We start from the raw sequence: 23,957 nt of genomic DNA, 5'->3' as shown, positions 1-23,957 counted from the left end.
GGAGTACAGAAAACATTTAGGAATGCCCTTTTCCTGTGGAGTTTTCTTCTACATATAGGTGTTTTGAAAGGATCAAACTCTGAACGCGCTGGAACCTCCTGGTTCATCTCTGGGATTTGTATCAAATTTAGTTACAAGTCAGTTGATGGAAACAGGGAATCTGGAACCAGCTGTAGTGACCCAGGAGAGGCATATGAGTTTGTAAAATGTAAAGTGGTTCATTAGGCCCAGTAGTGTTTTTCTGCAGCTTGGGAAATTCTATGTTGTCTCCTGAAATCTATATGGCTCTCAATTTGGGTACTGACCCAAGATGTGCATCCAACTTAATTAGATAACGAGCACCCAAGGTAAGGGAGCTATGCAACTGGGAGCAATTTCTGAAGTCCACTGCAGTGCCCCCTAGGGTGCCCAGTTGGTGTCCTGGCATGTCAAGGGGACCAGTGCACTACGAATGCTGGCTCCTTCCATGACCAAATGGCTTGATTTGGTCTTTTCTGAGATGGGCGTCCTCGGTTTCCATTATCACTGAAAACTGGGAATGACCATCTCTAAGGTTGACCTAAATGTTGAGATTTGGGCGTCCCCGACCGTATTATCGAAATGAAAGATGGACCCCCCCCCCCTCTCCTGTGGCTCACTTTGGGTGATGCCTCTTTATGTATGTGAATGTCTCTTTCTCTCTGTGTTCTGTGGCTTATTTTAGGTGTGGGTATGTACATCTCGCCATTCTGTGATTCACTTTGGTGGATGCCTCTTTATGTATTATGTGTTTGTGTTGTGTGTGTGTGTCTGTATCTCTTTCTCTCTCTGCTCTGTGGCTTACTTTAGTGTGTATGTGTCTCTCTCTCTCTCTCTCTCCTTAGGCTTCCTGTGGGTGGTATGGCTGTGAGTGTGTATCTCTCTCTCTCTCTCTGTTCTATGACTCATTTTGGGTGATGCTTCTTTATGTCTGGCTTTCTTTGGGTGGTGTGAGTGTGTATGTTTCTCTCTTTCTGTTCTATGGCACACTTTGGTTGATGCCTTTTTGTGTGTGTGTGTGTATCTGTTCTGTGTCTTACTTTGCATGGTGTGTATATGTGTGTTGTCTGTCTGTCTCCCCCATTCTGTGGCTCCCTTACCATGTGTGCTGAGCCCCCCAAACCCACTACCCACACCTGTACAACACTACCATAGCCCAAAGGGGTGAAGGGGGCACCTACATGTGGGTACAGTGGGTTTGTGGTGAGTTTTGAAGGGCTCACATTTACCACCAAAAGTGTAACAGGTAGTGGGGGGATGGGCCTGGGTCTGACTGCCTGAAGTGCACTGCACCCACTAAAACTGCTCCAGGGACCTACATACTGCTGTCAGGGCTGGTCAGGGCTGACTTTTAAAATATTTTTTGCCAGCCTCTGGGTATGACATTTGAGGCTGGCAAAAAATATTTTAAAAGTTTTTTTTTTTTAGGGTGGGAGGGGGTTAGTGACCGCTGGGGGAGTAAGGGGAGATCATCCCCGATTCCCTCCGGTGGTCATTGGTCAGTTCTGGCACCTTTTGAGGCTTGGTCGCAAGAAAAAATGGACCAAGTAAAGTCGGCCAAGTGCTCGTCAGGGACGCCCTTCTTTTTTCCATTATCGGCCGAGGACGCTCATGTGTTAAGCACGCCCCAGTCCCGCCTTCGCTATGCTTCCGACACGCCCCTGTGAACTTTGGTCGTCCCCGCGATGGAAAGCAGTTGAGGACGCCCAAAATCGGCTTTCGATTATGCCGATTTTGGCGACCCTGGGAGAAGGACGCCCATCTTGCGATTTGTGTCGAAAGATGGGCGCCCTTCTCTTTCGAAAATAAGCCAGCTAGTTAACACAATGGGAACCAGAGAATTTAATAATGTAGTAGTGCAGTCCCCCAGACTTTTCTATAATTAAATGTACCATTAATCTTAACGTGGCTGTTCTATTCACCTTAACCCAAATTGTCAAATCTATAATTAATTTACAAGGGCACTCAAAGAGCTTTAAATATATGCTGATACTAACACTTCTAGCTAAGCTGAAGCGAGGATGGTGAAGGAGACCAAAGAAGTGTTTCAGGCAACTCTGAAATTTCTTTACATAAGTATAGTGCGATTTGTCACACCGGCCAGTGGCCTGCCAACCTGAATGCTATCTGTGTCCTCAAGGTATTGCCTTCCAAAAACTGTTCCTAGTACTTCCAGCAACTCTGCTGTTGGTTTCAAAGATTTGGGTAAGCAAAGATACCAGAACTGTGTCCAAAATAAACCCGTATCCCCCAGGCCTGCCCAGTCTTTGCATATAATGTGTCACTGTATGAGATTTTCCACATGGAGAAGAAAATTCTCAGTCTTCAGGCCCTGTTCTGAGCCTCACATCTGTGGCAGTTGTTGTGCCCAAGCTTGTAACTGTCATGCTCTTCACACTGGATGAAGAGCCAGCAGCTTCGCAGGTGCCTGGTAGTTTCTGCAGACCTAAGTCTTGGCAGGAAGCTGGGCAATATTTTAAGTAAAAGGAGTCTGGACTCTGTCAACTATGCAGCAACATCCACTACAAAAGATGAGGCATGTTAATATTTATAGCTTTCACCAGGAAACACTGGAAATGCTTCTTAGGTTGTGAATGTTGAGTGAGGCCAGGTGTGTGCTTGTAAGGAGACCATAGTACTACATCTCCCAGGAAGGCTCAGATGGAAAAAGATTAGGGACAGCTGCACCTGAAAGATATACAAGATTCAGTGTATGTGGAAGGAAGTAAGGGCTCTTGTGCAGGAAGTGGGCACAAGACCCGGCCAGTGGTATTTGGAGGTCTGCAGGCAGCAGTAGTTTTCTTTGGTGGCAGTCTTTTTGATTTGAGTATTGCCCGGCCAGCTTGGTACCATGTCTTTTTAACCTTGCCCGGTTCCAAACCTGGCCAGGTTCTCCCCCTTCATGAACTCTTGTTCCTTCATGTCTCAGATGGCTGATGACTGCTTGATGCTGTGAAAACTGACCCGGGTGGGAGAGGTGGGGATGGACATGGCGCGGGCCATGCGAGCACGGATGGAGTGCTTGTCCTGCCAGCGATGCCACCGCTTCCTGACTGCAGAGCGCACCTGTGATGACAGAGAAGAACAGGGATATATTACAGACAAGTTTCTTTCTTGCTTCTAGCTCTGTTCTGCTGTGAGAAGCCACAAGTTAAACCTGTAAGTCACCAAAATAATAGTTTGGGATACTTTGCATTCAAAGCTCCTGTCTGGTTCATTCCTAGACAGACTGCTCCTCATCTATGAGAAAAAGCAGTGAGGGTCTGAATGAGCTGGGAGATTCTTAATCTCTGCAGTACTCCCAAATGAAGGTACTGATGTGCCGATGATGAGAAGCCCCGTGCTGTTCCAAATAGCGCTCTAAAATTAGCGCCGGAACAGCACGAGGCTATACTGCCCCTATGATCAGAGCTAATCGCACGCAAATTTAAGCACGCTATTAGCTCTGATCATAGGGCTACCGTGCAGGATGATTGAGCCTGAGCACTTGCCTGACAGGTCCAGGCTGTCCTGTAGCCTCAGCTGAAAATGGAACTGAAATTTCACAAGGGTATGCCATGAGCTAGTCAGAAATCATAACTCAGCTCCTAAAAGGATCCTTTACTGAAAAACCCACACTTAAACATTTCTTAGGCCTTATTTTACAAATAAATGCTCAGCTCCTTCATAGAAAACTGCTTCGGAAGATAAACAGGAATGTGGCTCTGTTATGTTCTGTCAATCTCCTCAATGTACTTGTGCTAATTAGCTGGTTTTGTTCATGTTAAAACCAGCATCATCATCACTCTGCCAGCAAAATTAGTCCTGCAGCAGCAGGAGATAATGTCTTATAAACACGTTTCCTACTTCTGGTGGTAGGGGAAGCTACTTGGAGGGAGTTCTTGGATCCCCAGTGAGAGTGTGGGAGATGACCCACAAAAGCGGGATGCTCCAGCTAAATGCAAGAAACATCAGGTCTGGACTCTTCCTGCTCAAAGCATCCACCTCCACAAGCTTCCATGGCATTTCTGTCACTGGTCTAGAATAAGTGAGTTCTTGGGCTGCCAAGTTCCCAACCAAAATGTCAGGAGGGTCCCCAACTGACAAGTCACTCCTTGTCTGGAGGAGTCCAAGAGATGGCTCTGAAAAGAGCCCTTGGGGCCAGGCCTGACAGAACCAGGACGGAATAGAAAAAAATGTGAATCGTCAATGGCAATGTTGAGAAAAATAATTTATTCACCACATTATTTAAAATAGGCCTGACACGGCTGTGTTTCGTTCTCCTAAAGGGCTACGTCAGGGAACCAATTCCACCTACTGGACTAAAACAACTCCTCTCCTGAGAAGCAGCTGCTTCGCCTCGGGCCTTCCCTTACTGTGTCCAGCCCTTGTGGAAATAGAAAGTTACATCAGAGGAGGGTGGACACAGTGAGGAAGGCCTGAGGTGATTTCCTTCTGTCTTGCTGCGCCCTATGCCTGGAATAGACTTCCTGAGCCCCTATGTCTTGCCCCATCCTTGACGATCTTTAAATCTAGATTGAAAGCCCACCTCTTTAACATTGCTTTTGACTCGTAACCACTTGTATCCACTCGCCTCCACCTACCCTCCTCTCCTTTTTCCTCTACACATTAATTGATTTGTTTGCTTTATTTTTGTCTACTAGATTGTAAGCTCTTTGAGCAGGGACTGTCTTTCTTCTATGTTTGTGCAGCGCTGCGTACGCTTTGTAGCGCTATAGAAATGCTAAATAGTAGTAGTAGTAGTAGTAATCTGCTTCTTTCACAGACATGAAGCGATGCATGCTGGTGCTGTGCTGCCAATTCAGCGATTTTTAAAAATGCAGGGGGCCGGGTGGCAGAGAGAAGGGGGCTGTCAAGGATGTTGAGGATAGGCAGATGGAGACTGAGACTGGGGACTGCGGTGCGGCGGGTCTGAATAAAGGGACGGGTCGAAAGCAAGCGGGAGTGGAGCATCTCCCTTTGTATTTACACCTGGGTGGACCGCCCCCACTGCCCTGCCCTTGGTATATCACTGAGGCAAGAGACAGTCTGCAGCCAAGGGGCTCTTTCCCTGCCCCGAAGAGGTCACTAGACCACCAGGGCATTACAGTAAGGTAAGGGGAGGGAAGGATAGGCCACCCCTAGGCTTGGCCCGCCCACCTGTTTGCCCAGACAATCCGGACGGGCAGGCTGGCAAAACCTGCCTGGTTGCCTGGGCTGTGTCCTCAAAAAGAGGACATGTCCAGTAAAACCGGACGTATGGTACCCTACCTTGAGATCATATGACACAATCGCCTCCAAGTCTCCGGCTTCTTTCATACACACAATGACTTCACCCCCTTATAGGCCATTCCCCTGGATTTTTGCAACCCTGCATTTTTTAGCATTAAATCTGAGTTGTCAATTGCTGAACCATTCTTCAAGCTTGCCAGATCCCTCCACATGCTATCCACACCCATCCACAAAGATCCCTCCACATGCTATCCACACCCATCCACAAAGAGACAAATCTTACCAGACAGTCCTGCAATATCACTCACAAAGATGTTAAAAGAGACAGCCTAAGGACCAATCCTTTGGTACACCACGATAACGTCCTTTCTCTTGGAGCAAGCTCCATTTACCACTACCCCTGTCTCCTTCCACTTAGCCAGTTTTTAACCCAGTCAGACAGTTTAGGACTCATACTGCGGGCACTTAGTCGCCTATACAGAACCATTTCAAAGGCTTTGCTAAAGTCCAAGTACACCACATCTAGCACCCCTCCTATATCCAACTGTTTGGTCACCCAGTTAAAGGAATTCAATCAGATTTGTCTGCTAACCAATTGGAAACTGTGTGTTTTGCAGATAGCTACCCCCATCCTGTTTGGATCAAAAGGAACAAAAAACTGGGTGGACCATCTATAGGCTTTAGTCCGCTCCAGATAGAAGGCTAAGGCTTGCTTGTAATCCAATATATGCAGTACACTCTCACTAGAATGGGACATGTGGTTTTGGGAAAAAATTGTTGGCAGGATGATTGACTGATTAAGATGGAACTGACACTACCGTATGAAGGAACTTAGGGTGTGTGCAGAGAGCTACTCTATTATGGTGAAACTACTAGGGCCTGAAGCTCACTGACTTTATGAGCTGAAGTGATTACCACCAAAAACACAACTGTCTAGGTCAAATACTTTCAGATAACAGGAATCTAGTGGCTCGAAAGGATCTTTCACCAGCTGGGTGAGGTCAACGTTGAGGTTCTGATGATATAGTTAGAGGCTGATCGGGGGGTGGGGGGAGGCCCTTATTAGTAACAAACCTCTCGTGAAGTGAACAAGTAGAGGCCTGTACAGATATGCTTCCAAGAGCCACAAAGTCTCTCCTTTTTGGACCTGCCACACCCTCTGTGTCCTCAACTGCATTTTTAAAAAGAGAATAAAGTTAGGTTCATAGGCCCAAGACACCGCCAGTGTACCAAGAGTGAGGGTCCATTACAGAAATCACTCGATTACACTGGGTTGCACCTTTTGAAGCCACTAGGGGTCTTCTGGGATATCGAGGAAAAGAATTGCAGCCCAAATTAAACTCCTGAATTGTGAACAGAAAAAGGGGAAGTGTTCAAATTGAGGTTGGTGCTCCAGCCTACATGGGCCATCAACTCACGAAAAAGAAAGGAAACTTCAAGAAATGAAATTAAAGAAAAGAAAATACAGAAAAGAAAAATGAAAATTATTCAAATAAGGAAAAAAAAAATACCTGCACGGGAAGGCACCGTGATAAGAGAAAGAGAGATATGCACTGTGAGGACAACATGAAGATGCATCCTCCCTGCTCCATGGAAAAACGAAGACTGAGGGATCAAGCAGGAGGGAAGGCACCAGCACATGCATGGTGAGACGCTGCTAGAAAGTTCTAATTAATATCGCTAGTTCAACTTCCGCGCTAGGCCATCTGACATCACCCAGATGTGAGAATACAATGGCCTGCTGGTCCTCGGAGGGGAAAAACAGGTCTCTTGATAATTTTTAGATCTCCAGGGAGAAAACTAGCATAGTGGAATCATTGAGGAGAATCTGTTTCAAATGTGATGGAAAAATAATAAGCTTTATTAATAATCAGCTGATGTTGGAAGATGGTGGGGTGGCAGAAGGAGGCTCATACTAGTGCTGGAAAAATGGTCCAATGCTGGAGATGGGGCTGAGGGTGGAGAAAGGGCAGGTACAAAGGATGGGTGTAGGAAGAAAGGTTCTAATGTTGGGCCTGGGAGAAGGGGTGAGTGCAGAGGGCTGATACAGAGGCTGGGGCTGACAGGAAAACAGGTGAAAGTAGCGGGCTATGGCTTGGAGATGGGTCTGATGCTAGGTGTTGGGAGGAGGGGGCTGAGACTGGTGATGGCAATGGGGGAAGGCAGAGAGGCAGAAGGGCTCAAAGAAGGGAAGGCGAAGAGAAAAAGTGGAGTGAGTCAGAGGGAAGGGATCAGAATGGAAGGAAAGAGGAAGAGAAGGGACCAGAATGGCAGAAGAGGGGGTAGAAAGGAAAAGTATGGAAGGATGGGGTAAGAAGAGGGAAGACTGGAGAAAGGGGAAGGGGTGAAGGATCTTGAAGGAGTGAAAAAGAGATGAGAGGCACTGGAAATGGACAGATTGGAGAAAGAAATGAGGAAACTGGGTAGCAGGTAAGAAAAAGAAAAAAAAGGCTAAATGCCAAGAGGGACTGTATGGGGTAGATGCATCAAGCAAACGTAAAAAAATCAGAAACGTAAAAACCTTTACCGAATCTCAATACGAAGCATGCTCCAAAAACACAGCCCCAAAAAGTTTGGTGCGGTATTGGAAAGAACGATGCACTAATCCCCGTCGTAATCGGCTCGTAAAGCATGCGCAAAGCAGCTGCTGGCTGCTCTGCGCATGCCAGAAACGTAAGAAAAAAAAGAAAACACAAACATGTGGCTCCCCACTTCCCCTGCATGTCTCCACAAACATTAAAGGATCGGGAGGGGGCAAAGGCGCTCATCAGCAGCATCCTGTATGGATGGCCTTGCCTTGCCCCCCCCCCCCCGAAGTCCCCGCTGCTCCCCGCTGCTCCGTTTGTGAATAAAAGCTTTTAAAAATGAAACCTTTGCAGTTGCTGGGCCCCCCCTCCCTCCCTGTGTCTCCCTTCTTTAGTCGGCAATGCTCCGCCTCCTGCCCTCCCCCCCCCCCGTGCCCCGCCCCCCCGATTTCGTCCCCGCTGCTCCCCCCCCCCCACCGGACCCCCCCCTCCCCCACAATGGCCGGTGCAGCGCCTCTCACCTATGTTTGAAGGCGCTGCACAGGATGGATCAGCTATTCTTTAGCTCTTCTGTCTCCTCCGATGTCTCCTTTTTCTTCCTGTGTCCGCCCTCCTCTGACGTCAGTTATCTGCCGGTGCAGCGCCTCTCACCTATGTTTGAAGGCGCTGCACAGGATGGATCAGCTATTCTTTAGCTCTTCTGTCTCCTCCGATGTCTCCTTTTTCTTCCTGTGTCCGCCCTCCTCTGACGTCAGTTATCTACGTAGATAACTGACGTCAGAGGAGGGCGGACACAGGAAGAAAAAGGAGACATCGGAGGAGACAGAAGAGCTAAAGAATAGCTGATCCATCCTGTGCAGCGCCTTCAAACATAGGTGAGAGGCGCTGCACCGGCCATTGTGGTGGAGGGGGGGTCCGGTGGGGGGGGGGGAGCAGCGGGGACGAAATCGGGGGGCGGGGCACGGAGGTGGAGGAGGGCAGGAGGCGGAGCATTGCCGACTAAAGAAGAGAGACACAGGAAGGGAGGGGGAGCCCAGCAACTGCAAAGGTTTCATTTTTAAAAGCTTTTATTTCACAAACGGAGCAGCGGGAGCAGCGGGGACTTCGGGGGGGGGGGGGGGCAAGCAAGGCAAGGCAAGGCCAGGCCGTCCATACAGGACGCTGCTGATGAGCGCCTTTGCCCCCTCCCGATCCTTTTTAATTTAGTTTCCTTTTTTATTTTAGGCACAAGGAAGCAGGGAGCCACTTTTCTTTTAAAACACGCCAGCAATTTGGTTTTTCATCGTGCAGGGGGCAGTGGGGAGATGACAGCTCAGGCTTTAACGACAGGTCTGAGCTGACGTTAAATTTCTGGTGGTAAGTGAATCGTTGCTATCGTCGGTATGGTAGTGCATTCCGAATTGTCTACATTTCAATGGTAGTTTCTCATTTGCATCCCAGTTTCGGTTAGCTGCTACTACCGTCAAAAAATAGGCTTTAGTGCATGGAAAGGATAGGAAATTCTTCCTTAAGGGCTCATTTAACGATGAAAAACGTTTAGTGCATCTGGGCCTGAATGACAGATAATGAGCTAGAATTGGTGAGAGATGAAGATAATGAGGTGAGATATGAAGAGAAAGTGAAGACTAAAGGGTGAAGAAGGAGAGAATGAGGGGTAAAATCTAGCTGCTGAATGGAGACATACAGAAGACAGAAATGTTTATTTAAAATCTTCATATACTGCCATTAATAGGACACAGATCTAACCTAATCTAATCCTGACATTTTTGTTCCGCTTTATCAATATGGCTCAAGGTGGATCACAATCAAGAAAAGAACCAAAAAGATAATCCCTCTTATAAACAGTATATGCTAGTAATTTTGACTATAATTTCTTAATTTAAAGCCCGTCAGATATTGTGTAAAAAGATACCCTTTAACCATTCTCCTAAAAGTACAGTAACAGGTAAATAAGACATTTTTTTCAGTACTTTTTGAGATAATATATAAATTTGAAACTCGGCAGTGATTCTCTGTTAGAGACAGATCTAAAGATGTTTTTTTTTTTTTTTTTTTTTTAAAGAGGGCCTAACTACAGATCTTTTCCAGAGTAGAGGAACATGACCAATAGTGAGACTCTTAAGGATCATACATAAAATTATAGGTAGAAGTCCATGTCTTGATATTTGAAGCCAGCTTGATGGAAGCGGGTCTAATTGGGAGTCTCACAGCAGTCAGGGTTTTCAATAGCTGAGTCAAGGACAGCACAGAAAATATATCCCTCATTAAGGATGGAGCCTTATCAAATGAATCATATGTTGAAAGAAAAATGTGAGATATAGGAGTAACTGATGATGTTAGTGAATCACAAAGTAATTTTACCTCATTTGAGAAAAAGAGGCTAAGAGGTGTACTAGGTCTGTTTCGATCTAATGAGAAAAAGCAAGAAAACACACTTACACAGACAGAAGTACTAAAGAAATAAGACACTTATTAGCAGCTTAAATATACATCACCAAACTCAACAGCATCATCTCAGTGCCTCTTCAGCTGGGAAAGCCCCTCTTCAGCTACACCTGACAGTAGTTTGGGATACCTGCATCACTTGTCAGTGGAGGGCTTCAGCTGGGGAGGGGTCTTCCCGGACTTTTCTAGTCCATAACAAACAAGTGACTTCATAGTCAACTGGCCTTGACTCATCTTCTCTTTGTTCCTTCTTTCACATACAGTTTCCAACTGTTCTTAACCACCAGTCCAGTACTACCTTGTGAAAGATGGTTTTACAGGAGCCCTTCTTACTTTTCCTGCCCAGGGCCATTTTCAACCCTAACTACAACACTGACACACTGTTCCCCCCCCCCCCCCCCTGCATCCCTCACACTTCAGAAGTCCCTCATCACATATACAGACATCCACTCACCAGCAGCTGCAAGATACAATATATGTAGTAAGTCATGGCCTCATAACTTACATTCATTAAACTTGCCATGCCATTCTGGACTTGTGTTTGATGAGTTGTAAAATGAAATGTCCTAGCTCTGTGATAGAACAACGCGGAGTGTACATTAAAGCAGTGCTTCTCCACCCAGTCCTTGGGGCACAGCCAGCTAGTCCAGTTTTCAGGATATCCACAGTGAATATGCATCAGATAGATTTGCATTCATTGCCTTCTTGGTATGCAAATCTATTTCATATTCACTGGGGATATCCTGAAAACCTGACTGTGCCTTGAGGAATAGATTGAGAAACACTGCATTAAAGAATTGAGTGGTGTGGGATTTATATTGAGGTTCTTTTTTTGTCTTGTATAAAACCTTCAGATCAGTGACATTCATAGAAACAATACTGATACATAGCCATCCTCACACACAGGCAAACAGAGGTAAGGAGGAAATTTGATGTACAGCAAGAGGAACAGCATTCCACAAAATAGGTCCAACAACACAAAGTACCCGAGTATGGACCGCCTTCAAATGAATTCGATGAAATGAAGAAACGTCCAACAAACCCTGACCTTGAGACTGAAGTACTCGCACAGGACAATACATCCGCAAACTATGAACTAAGGCCAACAGAGCGTCATCATGCAGTGCTTTAAAAACCAACACCAATAACTTAAACTCAATGTGCTTTGCAATAGGCAACCAATGTAATCTCTGTAATTGAGGGGTAATATGATCTGTTTTACTCACCCCTGTAAGAAACTGGGCCACAGAATTCTGTGCTACTTGCAACATCGAATGTGGAAGAACAAATAGAAGAGCATTTACAATAATCAAAATGTGGTAGCCAGGGGCCTAGCTACTATGGGGCCCCTGCCGACGACCCTCTCAACCCCCCCTCCTGCCGCCAACCCGTCGTCACCGTCTGCTACCTTTGCTGGCGGGGGACCTCAACCCCCACCAGCCGAGGTCCTCTTCTTTCTTCGTTTTGTTTCTGAGTCTGACGTTGTACGTGCAGGACGTCAGACTCACAGAAACAGAATGAAGCCCTGCAGATCGCAAGGCTTCGTTTTGTTTCTGTGAGTCTGACATCCTGCACATTGTAAGTGCAAGACGTCAGACTCAGAAACAAAACGAAGGAAGAAGAGGACCTCGGCTGGCGGGGGTTGGAGTCCCCCGCCAGCAAAGGTAGGCGATGGTAACGGCGGGCGGGGGGTCAAGAGGGTCGTCGGCAGGGGGGGGGGGTCAAAGTTGTTGTTGGTGGTGCTGGCGGCGGTGGGGGCGGCAGCGCTGGGGGGGGGGCAAAATTTACCCCCTCACCTCGGGCTCTGGACCCCCCTCCCGCCAAAGTCTGGCTACGCCCCTCACTGGTAGCACATAACTCTGCAGCACAGTGTGAAAGTTCTGTTCAGAAAGAAAAGTCTAGCAATCAAACGCAGCTTAAAAAACATTACCTTAATCACTGAAGCAGCTTGCTGGTAGCACATAACTCTGCAGCACAGTGTGAAAGCTTTGCTCAGAAAGAAAAGTCTAGCGATCAAACGTAGCTTAAAAAACATTATCTTAATCACTGAAGCACCTTGCTGCTTAAAAGACAAGGTTGTGTCCCAAATCACCCCTAAACTATGAATTGAAGACGACACAGGAACAAAAACAGAATCCAACTGAAAACCAGAAAAAGGACAAGCCTCACCTGAGTATGCTAGCCACAAAATCTGACTCTTTGCTCTACATTCAAGGCCAAGCCATTAGCCCCCAGCCATGCCTGTACAGTCCGAATATAAGACTCAACCAGTTTTACTGCCTTATGTACCATAGCAGGTACAGGAAAATAAAACTGTGTATTGTTGGCATTGTAAGGAGTATGGTAAGGAGTCTGGAGAAAGAAAGGGGGTGGGGAGGAACCCCAGCTACCAAAAAGGGAAAGATGACACGGTGGGGGTTCCGATCCTGCCCAAAAGGGACATAAGAGTAGAACACTACAAGTCCCAGAAAGCCCCAGGAGAGCACCTGGTAAGGGGGAGAAATAGGGTGCACCTCCCAGAGGCTCCAAAAGGGGGCCAACCAAAAAGGGAGAAAGCTGAAGCTCTACCCTGGTGGAAAAGGTGGTGGTGGAAAAAAGGGGCGGAGAAAGAACAACCCCAGAACCCGGTAAATGAGGGAAAAGGGAATCAGCTGGAGGGGGGGAGGGGAGAGGAGAAAATGGACTGGGCTCCAGAGGAGAGGGGAGGAGAGGAGCCAGAGGCGATGGAAGAAGGAGAGCCAGAGGAGGTCCCTGAGGAACCGATGGAGCTGTTGGCTCTGACTCAGTCAGAGCAGGAGGTATAGGGGGCTGTCCGGGTCAAGCGGGAGGAGGTCAGGAGAAAAGGCTGACCAAGAGGGTGGGACCCGGAGGCTTTGAGCCCGCGCAAAGCCTTGCTACTTTGTGATACTGTGTTTGAAAAGCCTGGCTACATTTAGGGCTGTGTTTGGAAAAGCCCTGCTGCAAGTGGAACTGTGTTTAAAAGCCTTGCTACTTTTTGAGACTGTGTTTGAAAAGCCAGGCTACATTTAGGGCTGTGTTTGGAAAGGCCCTGCTGCAAGTGGAACTGTGTTTAAAAGCCTTGCTACTTTGTGATACTGTGTTTGGAAAGCCTGGCTACATTTAGGGCTGTGTTTGGAAAAGCCCTGCTGCAAGTGGAACTGTGTTTAAAGGCCTTGCTACTTTTTGAGACTGTGTTTGAAAAGCCAGGCTACATTTAGGGCTGTGTTTGGAAAGGCCCTGCTGCAAGTGGAACTGTGTTTAAAAGCCTTGCTACTTTGTGATACAGTATTTGAAAAGCCTGGCTACATTTAGGGCTGTGTTTGGAAAAGCCCTGCTGCAAGTGGAACTGTGTTTAAAAGCCTTGCTACTTTTTGAGACTGTGTTTGGAAGGCCAGGCTACATTTAGGGCTGTGTTTGGAAAAGCCTTGCTGCAAGTGGAACTGTGTTTAAAGGCCTTGCTACTTTTTGAGACTGTGTTTGAAAAGCCAGGCTACATTTAGGGCTGTGTTTGGAAAGGCCCTGCTGCAATTGGAACTGGGTGTAAAAGCCTTGCTGTAAATTGAAAGGTGCTGGAAACAGCCTGTCTCCCCAGGGAGCCGGGTTTTGAGTGGAAAGATCCCTAAGGAAGTGGGACAACAGAGGAAAAGGGCTCTGCGCTGAGGACCAGCAGGTTCTTTTCTACAAATGGTGGCAGTGGTGGGATCTTTCTACAGGACCTGTCGCTAGAGAGGAGACTGGGATCAGACGGAGGGAGAAGCCCCTCGGGAGGGCCAACGCGGAGAAAGGCGCAGACCCATCTGGGTTTCCGGTAAGCGGGCCGGACGTGGGAGGGGAGATAAAAAAGGGGTCAGGAAAAGAGCCCAACATAAAAAGGGGTAATCGCCCTTGGAGGAGTTTTCTCTGTTGTTTTTTCCCAGGTGGTGGTGCCGGCCTCGAGATGGACCCCAAGGAGATCTGCGGATGGATGACTCTGCAATTTCAAAAACAACAGGAGCTGACCGCCAAAATAGTCGAAGACTCCCTGACCACCGCTCGCGATCAACAGCAACCCGTACTGCACATGCTGCAGGATTTTTTTCAGAGAGGAGCTACTACTCCCCGTGAGGAGGGAGCTGGAACTAATGGACAAGAGATCGGAGCAGGAGGAGCGGTAGGACCTGTATCCCTACATTCACTTAACTGGGGAAAATTGTCAGAACAAGATAATGTGGACGATTTTTTAACGGCATTTGAAAGGGTGGCTGGGGCGGCGGGGTGGCCAGGAGAGCAATGGGCTATGAGGTTAGTGCCTTCTTTGTCAGGGGAGGCATTGGCAGCCTTTAGGGATTTATCTCCTGTAGATGCTGCCAATTATGCTAGACTGAAAGAGGCTATTAAAGACCGATATGGCCTCAGTACCCAAGCTTACAGACGCAAGTTTAGAGCCACAAAATGGGAAAAGGGTACCCCCCCTAGAGTCGTAGCAAATAAACTTATGGATTTAGTAAAAAAATGGCTGGAGCCATTCCCGAAGGAATTAGGGTTGAATTAATAAAGAGGGGATGTAAGACGGTGGAGGGGGTGACGGCTGGGTTGGAGTGCTACCTAGAGGCCCAGCAGTGGGGTACCCCAGGGCTGGAAGGAGGAAAAGCCCGGGTGGTAGAGAAAGAGGGGCCCCCCAAAGTTTCCCTCATCAAGCCAGAGACCCCGACTTGGGGTAGGAAGCCCGAGGTAGTTGCAGGCCCGAGTAAAAAGGCTGCCCCTTTTGGGAACAGGGTGTGTTTTAAGTGTGGTAGCGCTGGACATTTAAAAAAGGATTGCCAGTGGCGGGAGGGATGGATCTCGCGTCTGGAAAAAGGGGGTATGCCCCGGTACCTGACTCAGGTTAAGGTAGAGGGGGTACCCGTTACGGTAATGTTAGACTCAGGCGCGGATCAGTCCATGATCTCTAGAGGGCTCTGGGAACAGATACGGAGGAGGAGACCCCCGGGGAGGGAGATCTATGAAGGAAAAGTGGCCATACAATGTATTCATGGGGCTAAGACGCCTTATGCCCTCCACAGGGTCAACTTACAGGGACCCCTGGGGGACATAAAGCTTGCGGTGGCTATTCTGCCCAGATTACCCCAAGATATGATCTTAGGAAGGGATTGGCCCCAGTTTAGGGAATGTATGGGAGAAAAAAAAGTGTTGGTTACCACCAGAGCTCAGTCTAGCCGTGAGGCAGATAGGGGCGGGGAGGACCTCGGGGGTGTTTTTCCTTTTCAAGGCGAGGTCCTGGGGGATCCAGGCCAAGAAAGGAAAGGAAAATCCTTGAAAAGAAAGGAACAGAAGGATAGAAGGGAGGCTCTTCAGAGGGTACAGAGGGAAAGTTACCTGCCGGTGGCCCCGGAGGAATTGAGGGAACAGTTTCCCCAATTTCACCGAGAGCAGGCCACAGACCCTACTCTGGAGTATGCGTGGGAGAGGGCCCACCAGGGGGAAGGCCAGGCAGCCTCCGGGTTCATGGTGGACGGGAATATATTGTATAGGAAGGTGCCTAGCTGGGAGAACTCGGGGGGAGGGAAACAGCTAGTGGTACCCCGGGCGTTCCGTTCTCTGGTGGTAAGGCTGGCCCATGATCATCCCCTGGGGGGGCATAAGGGCTCCCAAGCTACGCTAAACCAAATATTGGCCCGATTTTATTGGCCAGGGATTTATGGGGAGGTGGAAAGATACTGTAAATCCTGCCCCAACTGTCAAAAGGTATCAGACAGATTCCCTCCAAAAGCCCCTTTAATGCCGCTGCCTAGGGTAGACCAACCTGGGAGGAGAATGGCCATGGATATCGTGGGGCCGGTGACAAGGTCACAGAGAGGGTTCCTCTACGTGTTAGTGGTGATGGACATGGCCACCCGATATCCATGGGCCCTGCCCTTAAGGAATATTTCGGCGAGGAATATCGCTAGGGAGCTTATAAAAATTTTTTGCGAGGTAGGGTTCCCCCAAGAAGTATTGACCGACCGGGGGTCCAATTTTATGTCGCAGACATTGAGGCAGGTATGGGAGGCCTTTGGAATAAAACATATACGCACGGCGGCTTACCATCCCCAAACAAATGGGATGGTGGAACGCTTTAACCGGACCTTAAAGGGTATGCTAAAAAAAGCCTTGGGGGCGGACAGGACCGGGTGGGACCAGCTTTTACCATTCGTGTTGTACGCCTACCGAGAAAAGGTGCAAGCGTCCTTAGGGGTTTCTCTTTTTGAATTAATGTTTGGGAGGCGCCCCAGGGGTATGTTAGATATAGTGCAGGAGCACTGGGTGCCCCCCGAAACAACCGATAAAACCGTGGTGGAGTATTTACAGGATCTAAGGGGCCGGTTAGACAGGATACAAGAATATGCCCAAGACCAACTAGAACATAGCCAAGAACAACAGAAGGGGTATTATGACAAAGGGACCCGGGGAAGGGAGTTTTCCCCAGGGGATAGGGTCTTGATATTAATTTCGGAAGATCCACATAGGTTCTCCTCCCGGTGGAAAGGACCTTGGGTGGTAAGGAGGAGACTCGGTCCCCTCACCTATGAGGTGGCGAATGAGAGGGGTAGAGTACAAACATTTCACGTTAATCTAATGAAGCCCTGGGTAGCTAGGGTAGGGTATCAAACCTGTGAGGAAGAAAGGGGGGGCGAGGAGTTAGGGCCTCAAATAAGGGAGATTTTTAAGCACGGCGAGCCCGGAGTTAATCCCCAGTTACCCCAGGAGAAAAGGAAGGAAATAGGAAGGCTCTTAGAGCGCTTTAAGGATGTGTTGACGGCCTGTCCGGGGAGTACCCACTTAATAGAGCACGAGATAATCACCGAGCCGGGGAAGATCGTAAGGCAAAGGCCCTATAGACTCTCCCCGATGAAGAGGAGGGAAGTCATTACCCAAGTACAAGAAATGTTAGACTTTGGGGTAATTGAGGAGTCCCATAGTCCTTGGTCCAGCCCGGTAGTGTTAGTACCTAAGCCTGAAGGCGAATGGAGATTTTGTATTGATTTCAGGCAGCTTAATACGATCTCCCAAACGGATGCTTATCCTATGCCGTATATAGAAGAGCTAGTGGACCGGTTGGGAGCTGCCCAGTATTTGACTACTCTAGATTTAACAAAAGGGTACTGGCAAATCCCCCTGTCTCACGAGGCCCAAGCGAAGACCGCTTTTAGTACCCCCATGGGCTTATACCAATTTAAAAGGCTGCCTTTTGGCCTCAATTCAGCTGCGGCCAGCTGCCAACGCTTGCTTGACCAAGTCCTCAGACCACATCAGACCTATGCTGCAGCGTATATGGATGATGTGGTAATCCACAGTGAGGACTGGGACACCCATTTAAAGCAGGTAGGGGCAGTGCTGCAAGCTTTACGGGAGGCGGGTCTTACCCTTAACCCTAAAAAGTGCTGCTTTGCCCAATATAGGGTCAAGTACTTAGGCTATAACGTAGGCCGAGGAGAGGTGCGGCCTTTATTGAACAAAGTTCAAAGCATCCAAGAATTTCCTCGGCCCAGCCGGAAAAAACAGTTGCGGCGATTCCTAGGTATGGTGGGCTATTACAGGCGATTCATCCCTCACTTTTCCGAAATTGCTACTCCCTTAACAGATATGTTGAAGGGTAAGAACCCCGATCAGCTGAGATGGGGGGAGGAGGAGTTGCGGGCCCTAGAGCAGATGCAGAATGCCCTGTGCCAGGAACCGGTGTTGAAGGCAGTAGATTTCAGAAAACCTTTTATCCTGCAAACCGATGCTTCGGGTAGGGGGCTAGGGGCGGTGCTGTCTCAAGAACACGAAGAGGCAGAGCACCCTGTTCTGTATCTGAGCCGAAAACTCCTACCACATGAGACCCATTATTCCACCATAGAGAAGGAGTGTCTAGCCATAAGATGGGTGGTGCAGGAATGTACAGTCTATCTGGAAGGGCGACCCTTCAAGTTGGTGACGGATCATGCTCCACTGAAGTGGCTTAATTTAATGAAAAACAACAATGGAAGGCTGATGCGCTGGTATTTAGCCTTGCAACCCTTCCAGTACACAGTGGAGCATCGTCCGGGGAGGTGTCTGGCGAATGTGGACGCCCTATCCCGGGTAGGGGACGATACAGAGGAAAAGGGAAAACGGGGGGGGAGTGAAAGCTTAAGGGGGGGGGGGTATGTAAGGAGTATGGTAAGGAGTCTGGAGAAAGAAAGGGGGTGGGGAGGAACCCCAGCTACCAAAAAGGGAAAGATGACACGGTGGGGGTTCCGATCCTGCCCAAAAGGGACATAAGAGTAGAACACTACAAGTCCCAGAAAGCCCCAGGAGAGCACCTGGTAAGGGGGAGAAATAGGGTGCACCTCCCAGAGGCTCCAAAAGGGGGCCAACCAAAAAAGGAGAAAGCTGAAGCTCTACCCTGGTGGAAAAGGTGGTGGTGGAAAAAAGGGGCGGAGAAAGAACAACCCCAGAACCCGGTTAATGAGGGAAAAGGGAATCAGCTGGAGGGGGGGAGGGGAGAGGAGAAAATGGACTGGGCTCCAGAGGAGAGGGGAGGAGAGGAGCCAGAGGCGATGGAAGAAGGAGAGCCAGAGGAGGTCCCTGAGAAACCGATGGAGCTGTTGGCTCTGACTCAGTCAGAGCAGGAGGTATAGGGGGCTGTCCGGGTCAAGCGGGAGGAGGTCAGGAGAAAAGGCTGACCAAGAGGGTGGGACCCGGAGGCTTTGAGCCCGCGCAAAGCCTTGCTACTTTGTGATACTGTGTTTGAAAAGCCTGGCTACATTTAAGGCTGTGTTTGGAAAAGCCCTGCTGCAAGTGGAACTGTGTTTAAAAGCCTTGCTACTTTTTGAGACTGTGTTTGAAAAGCCAGGCTACATTTAGGGCTGTGTTTGGAAAGGCCCTGCTGCAAGTGGAACTGTGTTTAAAAGCCTTGCTACTTTGTGATACTGTGTTTGGAAAGCCTGGCTACATTTAGGGCTGTGTTTGGAAAAGCCCTGCTGCAAGTGGAACTGTGTTTAAAGGCCTTGCTACTTTTTGAGACTGTGTTTGAAAAGCCAGGCTACATTTAGGGCTGTGTTTGGAAAGGCCCTGCTGCAAGTGGAACTGTGTTTAAAAGCCTTGCTACTTTGTGATACAGTATTTGAAAAGCCTGGCTACATTTAGGGCTGTGTTTGGAAAAGCCCTGCTGCAAGTGGAACTGTGTTTAAAAGCCTTGCTACTTTTTGAGACTGTGTTTGGAAGGCCAGGCTACATTTAGGGCTGTGTTTGGAAAAGCCTTGCTGCAAGTGGAACTGTGTTTAAAGGCCTTGCTACTTTTTGAGACTGTGTTTGAAAAGCCAGGCTACATTTAGGGCTGTGTTTGGAAAGGCCCTGCTGCAATTGGAACTGGGTGTAAAAGCCTTGCTGTAAATTGAAAGGTGCTGGAAACAGCCTGTCTCCCCAGGGAGCCGGGTTTTGAGTGGAAAGATCCCTAAGGAAGTGGGACAACAGAGGAAAAGGGCTCTGCGCTGAGGACCAGCAGGTTCTTTTCTACAGCATATAAATGATATCTGACCCCTGTATCAGCCAACACCTTAGATAAAGGGAACATAAACAAATTAAACAACAATGAAAACAAACAGGAGCCCTGCGGAACCCCAGCATCCACGGCCATCCAGTGGGATTTAGAAGAACGCTGAACTACCTGAAAGGCATGGTTCACCAAAAAAGATCGAAACAAGGCAAGAACTTTACCAGCAATCTCAAATGATTGCAACCACTGATACAACAGTATCGAACGCTACTGCCACATCCAGCAAAATCAACAAATACAGAGTACCCTGGGCAAAACCAGATTGAATATCATCCAACATTGTAAGCATTGTCTCTGTATTATGCTGCATATGAAACCCAAAGTGTGCTCCACAAAATCAGTCAACTGAGACAACACCAATTTCTCTAATACTTTAGCAAAAAAAAAAAAAATTAGAAATTGGGCAAAAATGCTCAACTTGGTCCATACTCAGTGAATGTTTTTTCAACAGAGGGTGAACCGCCACCCTTTTCAAAATGGCAGGTACCATGGCTTGAGCAAACATTTTAATAACAAGAGAGGCCATGGAATTAGAAATATCAGACTTCGAGGCCTTCAACATTGCCATGGAACATGAATTCAGAGGACTAGTGGAATTTCTCAATGACTGAACCACACGATCTACCTGTGTAGAATCAACATGTCACTACTGTCAGGAATAGTGAGTCCTTGGACCAAAGCCAGAGCTTTGGCAGACAAATCACCTGGGCTGGCAGGAATCAGAACAGACTGGACTAGGATTAACTAACAGACTCAACAAGGCAGGACAGAGGTAACTAAATACAATGGACAACACAAAAATCTGATCCAGACGAGGCAAGGAAAAGAAGGCAAGGGCCAGAACTGGAACCCAAATAGGACAAGGCAAGACTCGGAACTGGATTAAAACTGGGACTGAGACCTAGAAATGCAAGATAAGGCAAAACACGGAATTAGATTAAAACTGGGTCCAGAAAAGGGCAAGACAAGGACAAGGCAAGGACTGGATCCGGACAGGACTAGACTGAAAGAGACAAGACAAAGCACACCTAGACAGGCAAGACAGGGTAGAAGCTAGGCAACAAGAATAACAGAAGCAAGACAATAAACAAGGCATGAACAGGATTCAGGATTCTCAAACAGGCTTGACTGGAACTGGATTCTGGAACGGGCTTGGCTGGAACTGGATTCTGGAACAGGCTTGGCTTGGCTGGAACAGAATACTGAAAGGGACTTGGCTTAGCAGGGAACTGGAACAGAAATAGCTCAAACATAAAGCAGGATCAGAACCTGGCTCAAACACACACAGGAACAGAACTTGGCAGAAACAGAGCTCAAGAGTAGAAAGCTGCACGGGAATGGGGTTTGCGGGAATCCCGTGGAACCCACAGGATTCCCACAGGGACGGAAGCAGTTCTGTGGGGTTCCTGCGGGGACGGAAGCAGTTCTGCGGGTTTCCCTTGGAAGTGTAAGCTACACCTGCATCAGCTTCTCATCTACCGAGTACCAAGTTCTTTGAGTGCTGTCTCCTCCTCCTCCTCCTCCTCCTCCTTGCTTTAACAGCATCATTTGTGTCTCTACCACCTCCTTAATGGAAAAATTTCCACATTTGTGAAGTAATGCTTAGATGGCGAGTCAAGGTACAAAAGCAAACACACAGAAACAAAGCAAAGCATTGAAACACAAGACTCAAAGAAACACAGAACAGACCTTCAGGAATAAAGCCAAGTAGGGAAATAATCTAAACAGGTAACACAAGATTAAGAGACCTCTTGCAAAGGCAATGTAGGAAAGCTCCCTGGGTCCTTATAAAGGAGTAGGCTGAGGAAATGAAGCAGAAGCAGGGAGACCAAAGCGAGGCTTGGCTTACAGGAAGAACAACATTAGGAAAAAAGGCAGACTGGAGAGGTCACAGAGCTAGATACAGAGAAACAGTAGGTCTGAACATAAGGGCACGGCTACAACCATGACACAACAGGACTAAAATCTGATCATAACTCTCCTCCATCCATTCCATTATCACCAACCAGCAAACTCAACTCCTTATCCCTATGCATCTTGGCCTGAAAATAATTTGCCAACTACTGACTAGATGGTAAAGAACCCTCATTAACAGAAGGGACAACCAAAGACTCTACCACTAATTGAGAGGGTGTCTTAGCAATTCGCTCATCAAAGAAAGCACGTTTAATAGTAACCACTGATCTTTTATACAATTCAAGGGCAACTTCAGACAGCCCAGAACACTGCAGCTAGACTCATATTCGGTAAAACAAAATATGAATGTGCTAAACCCCTACGAGAAAAACTACACTGGCTCCCACTTAAAGAATGCATCACGTTCAAAATATGCTCCCTAGTTCACAAAATCATTCACGGAGATGTGGCAGCCTACATGTCAGATTTGAAAGACTTACCACTCAGGAATACCAAAAGATCATCCCGCACATTCCTTAATCTGCAGTTCCCTAATTGCAAAGGTCTAAAATACAAACTAATGCACACGTCAAACTTTACCTACTTGAGCACACAGTTATGGAACGCACTACCGAGCAACTTAAAAATGATCCATGAAATAACGAACTTCCGCAAACTACTGAAGACCCATCTCTTTAACAAAGCTTACCACAAAGATCAACCAATGTGAATACACACAATTCCTCCACATATATTCAGAACTATCTTACATTAGCTGCTTGTATTTCTAATATCATCTTGACCAAGATCCTTCTGTAACACTAAATGTTTATTTTCTAATATATTTCCACCATTCATGATGTATTGTAAGGCACATTGAGCCTGCAAAGAGGTGGGAAAATGTGGGATACAAATACAATAAATAATAATAATATTACTCTCTCTGTGCACAAGTATCAGGATGCCACAGCCAATTCCTTTCTTTCTTCCATAACTCCCGCTTTTGCACCTACAACTCGAAAGTATACCAAAGATGATGAATCCTATGCCTAAACTCACATAACTGAACTGGAGCTAGCTATCCAAAGACATATCAAGTGATCTATGCCATCAATCCACAGGGCCTAGTGCCCAATATAATGTTAATCCAGCAGTGACTCTGGGTCCACATTCCTATGAATGGATAGTGACAGTTGGATCACTGTCCTGCTTATAATCGAACGAGAAAAACGCCCAAGTTCCGACCTAAATCGGGAGATGGACGTTTATCTCACAAAAACGAATAACACGGTATAATCGAAAGCCGAACTTGGACGTTTTCAACTGCACTCCATCGCGGAAGCGTACAAAGTTGACGGGGGCGTGTCAGAGGCGTGGTGAAGGCGGGACTGGGGCATGGTTATCACCCGAACAGAGATGGGCGCCTTTCGCCGATAATGGAAAAAAAGTATGTGTTTGTAGCTAGAATTTAGGGCACTTTTCCTGGACCCTGTGTTTTCACGAATAAGGCCCCAAAAAGTGCCCTAAATGACCAGATTACCACCAGAGGGAATCAGGGATGACCTCCCCTGACTCCCCCAGTGGTCACTAACCCCCTCCCACCACAAAAATGATGTTTCACAACTTTTTATTTTCACCCTCAAATGTCATACCCACCTCCCTGGCAGCAGTATGCAGGTCACTGGAGCAGTTATTAGGGGGTGCAGTGGACTTCAGGCAGGTGGACCCAGGCCCATCCCTCCCCTACCTGTTACAATTGTGCTGCTTAATGCTTATTAGTCGTCCAACCCCCCCAAACCCACTGTACCCACATGTAGGTGCCCCCCTTCACCCCTTAGGGCTATAGTAATGGTGTAGACTTGTGGGCAGTGGGTTTTGAAGGGGATTTGGGGGGCTCAACACACAAGGGAAGGGTGCTATGCACCTGGGAGCTCTTTTACCTTTTTTTTTTGTTTTTGTAAAAGTGCCCCCTAGGGTGCCCGGTTGATGTCCTGGCATGTGAGGGGGGACAGTGCACTACGAATCCTGGCCCCTCCCACGAACAAATGCCTTGGATTTATTCGTTTTTGAGCTGGGCGCTTTCATTTTCCATTATCGCTGAAAAACAAAAACGCCCAGCTCACAAATTGTCGAATAAAACATGGACGTCTATTTTTTTTTCGAAAATACGGTTCCGTCCGCCCCTTCACGGACCCGTTCTCGGAGATAAACGCCCATGGAGATAGGCGTTTCCGTTCAATTATGCCCCTCCACGGCACTCTACAATTTGTTGCCTGAAAGCAAAAGTGTTGTATGTGCAATTTTTGTATGAAATGAGATATTTC

General features: G+C 47.7%; 1 protein-coding gene across 1 annotated transcript in view; it reads right to left on the bottom strand.

Annotated features, from left to right (window-relative positions):
* Positions 1-1,840: 1,840 nt before the first annotated feature.
* LOC115481905 (corticotropin-releasing factor receptor 1-like) overlaps positions 1,841-23,957 on the bottom strand; it is a 288,268-nt gene continuing 266,151 nt past the window's right edge. Inside the window, 1 exon segment of the mRNA XM_030221359.1 lies at positions 1,841-3,084. Within this exon segment, the coding sequence (XP_030077219.1) occupies positions 2,944-3,084 (141 nt within the window). The 3' untranslated portion in view covers positions 1,841-2,943.

Source organism: Microcaecilia unicolor, chromosome 12 (assembly GCF_901765095.1).
Source record: "Microcaecilia unicolor chromosome 12, aMicUni1.1, whole genome shotgun sequence".
Lineage (NCBI taxonomy): Eukaryota > Metazoa > Chordata > Amphibia > Gymnophiona > Siphonopidae > Microcaecilia > Microcaecilia unicolor.
This window is presented reverse-complemented; position numbering and strand designations above follow the sequence as displayed.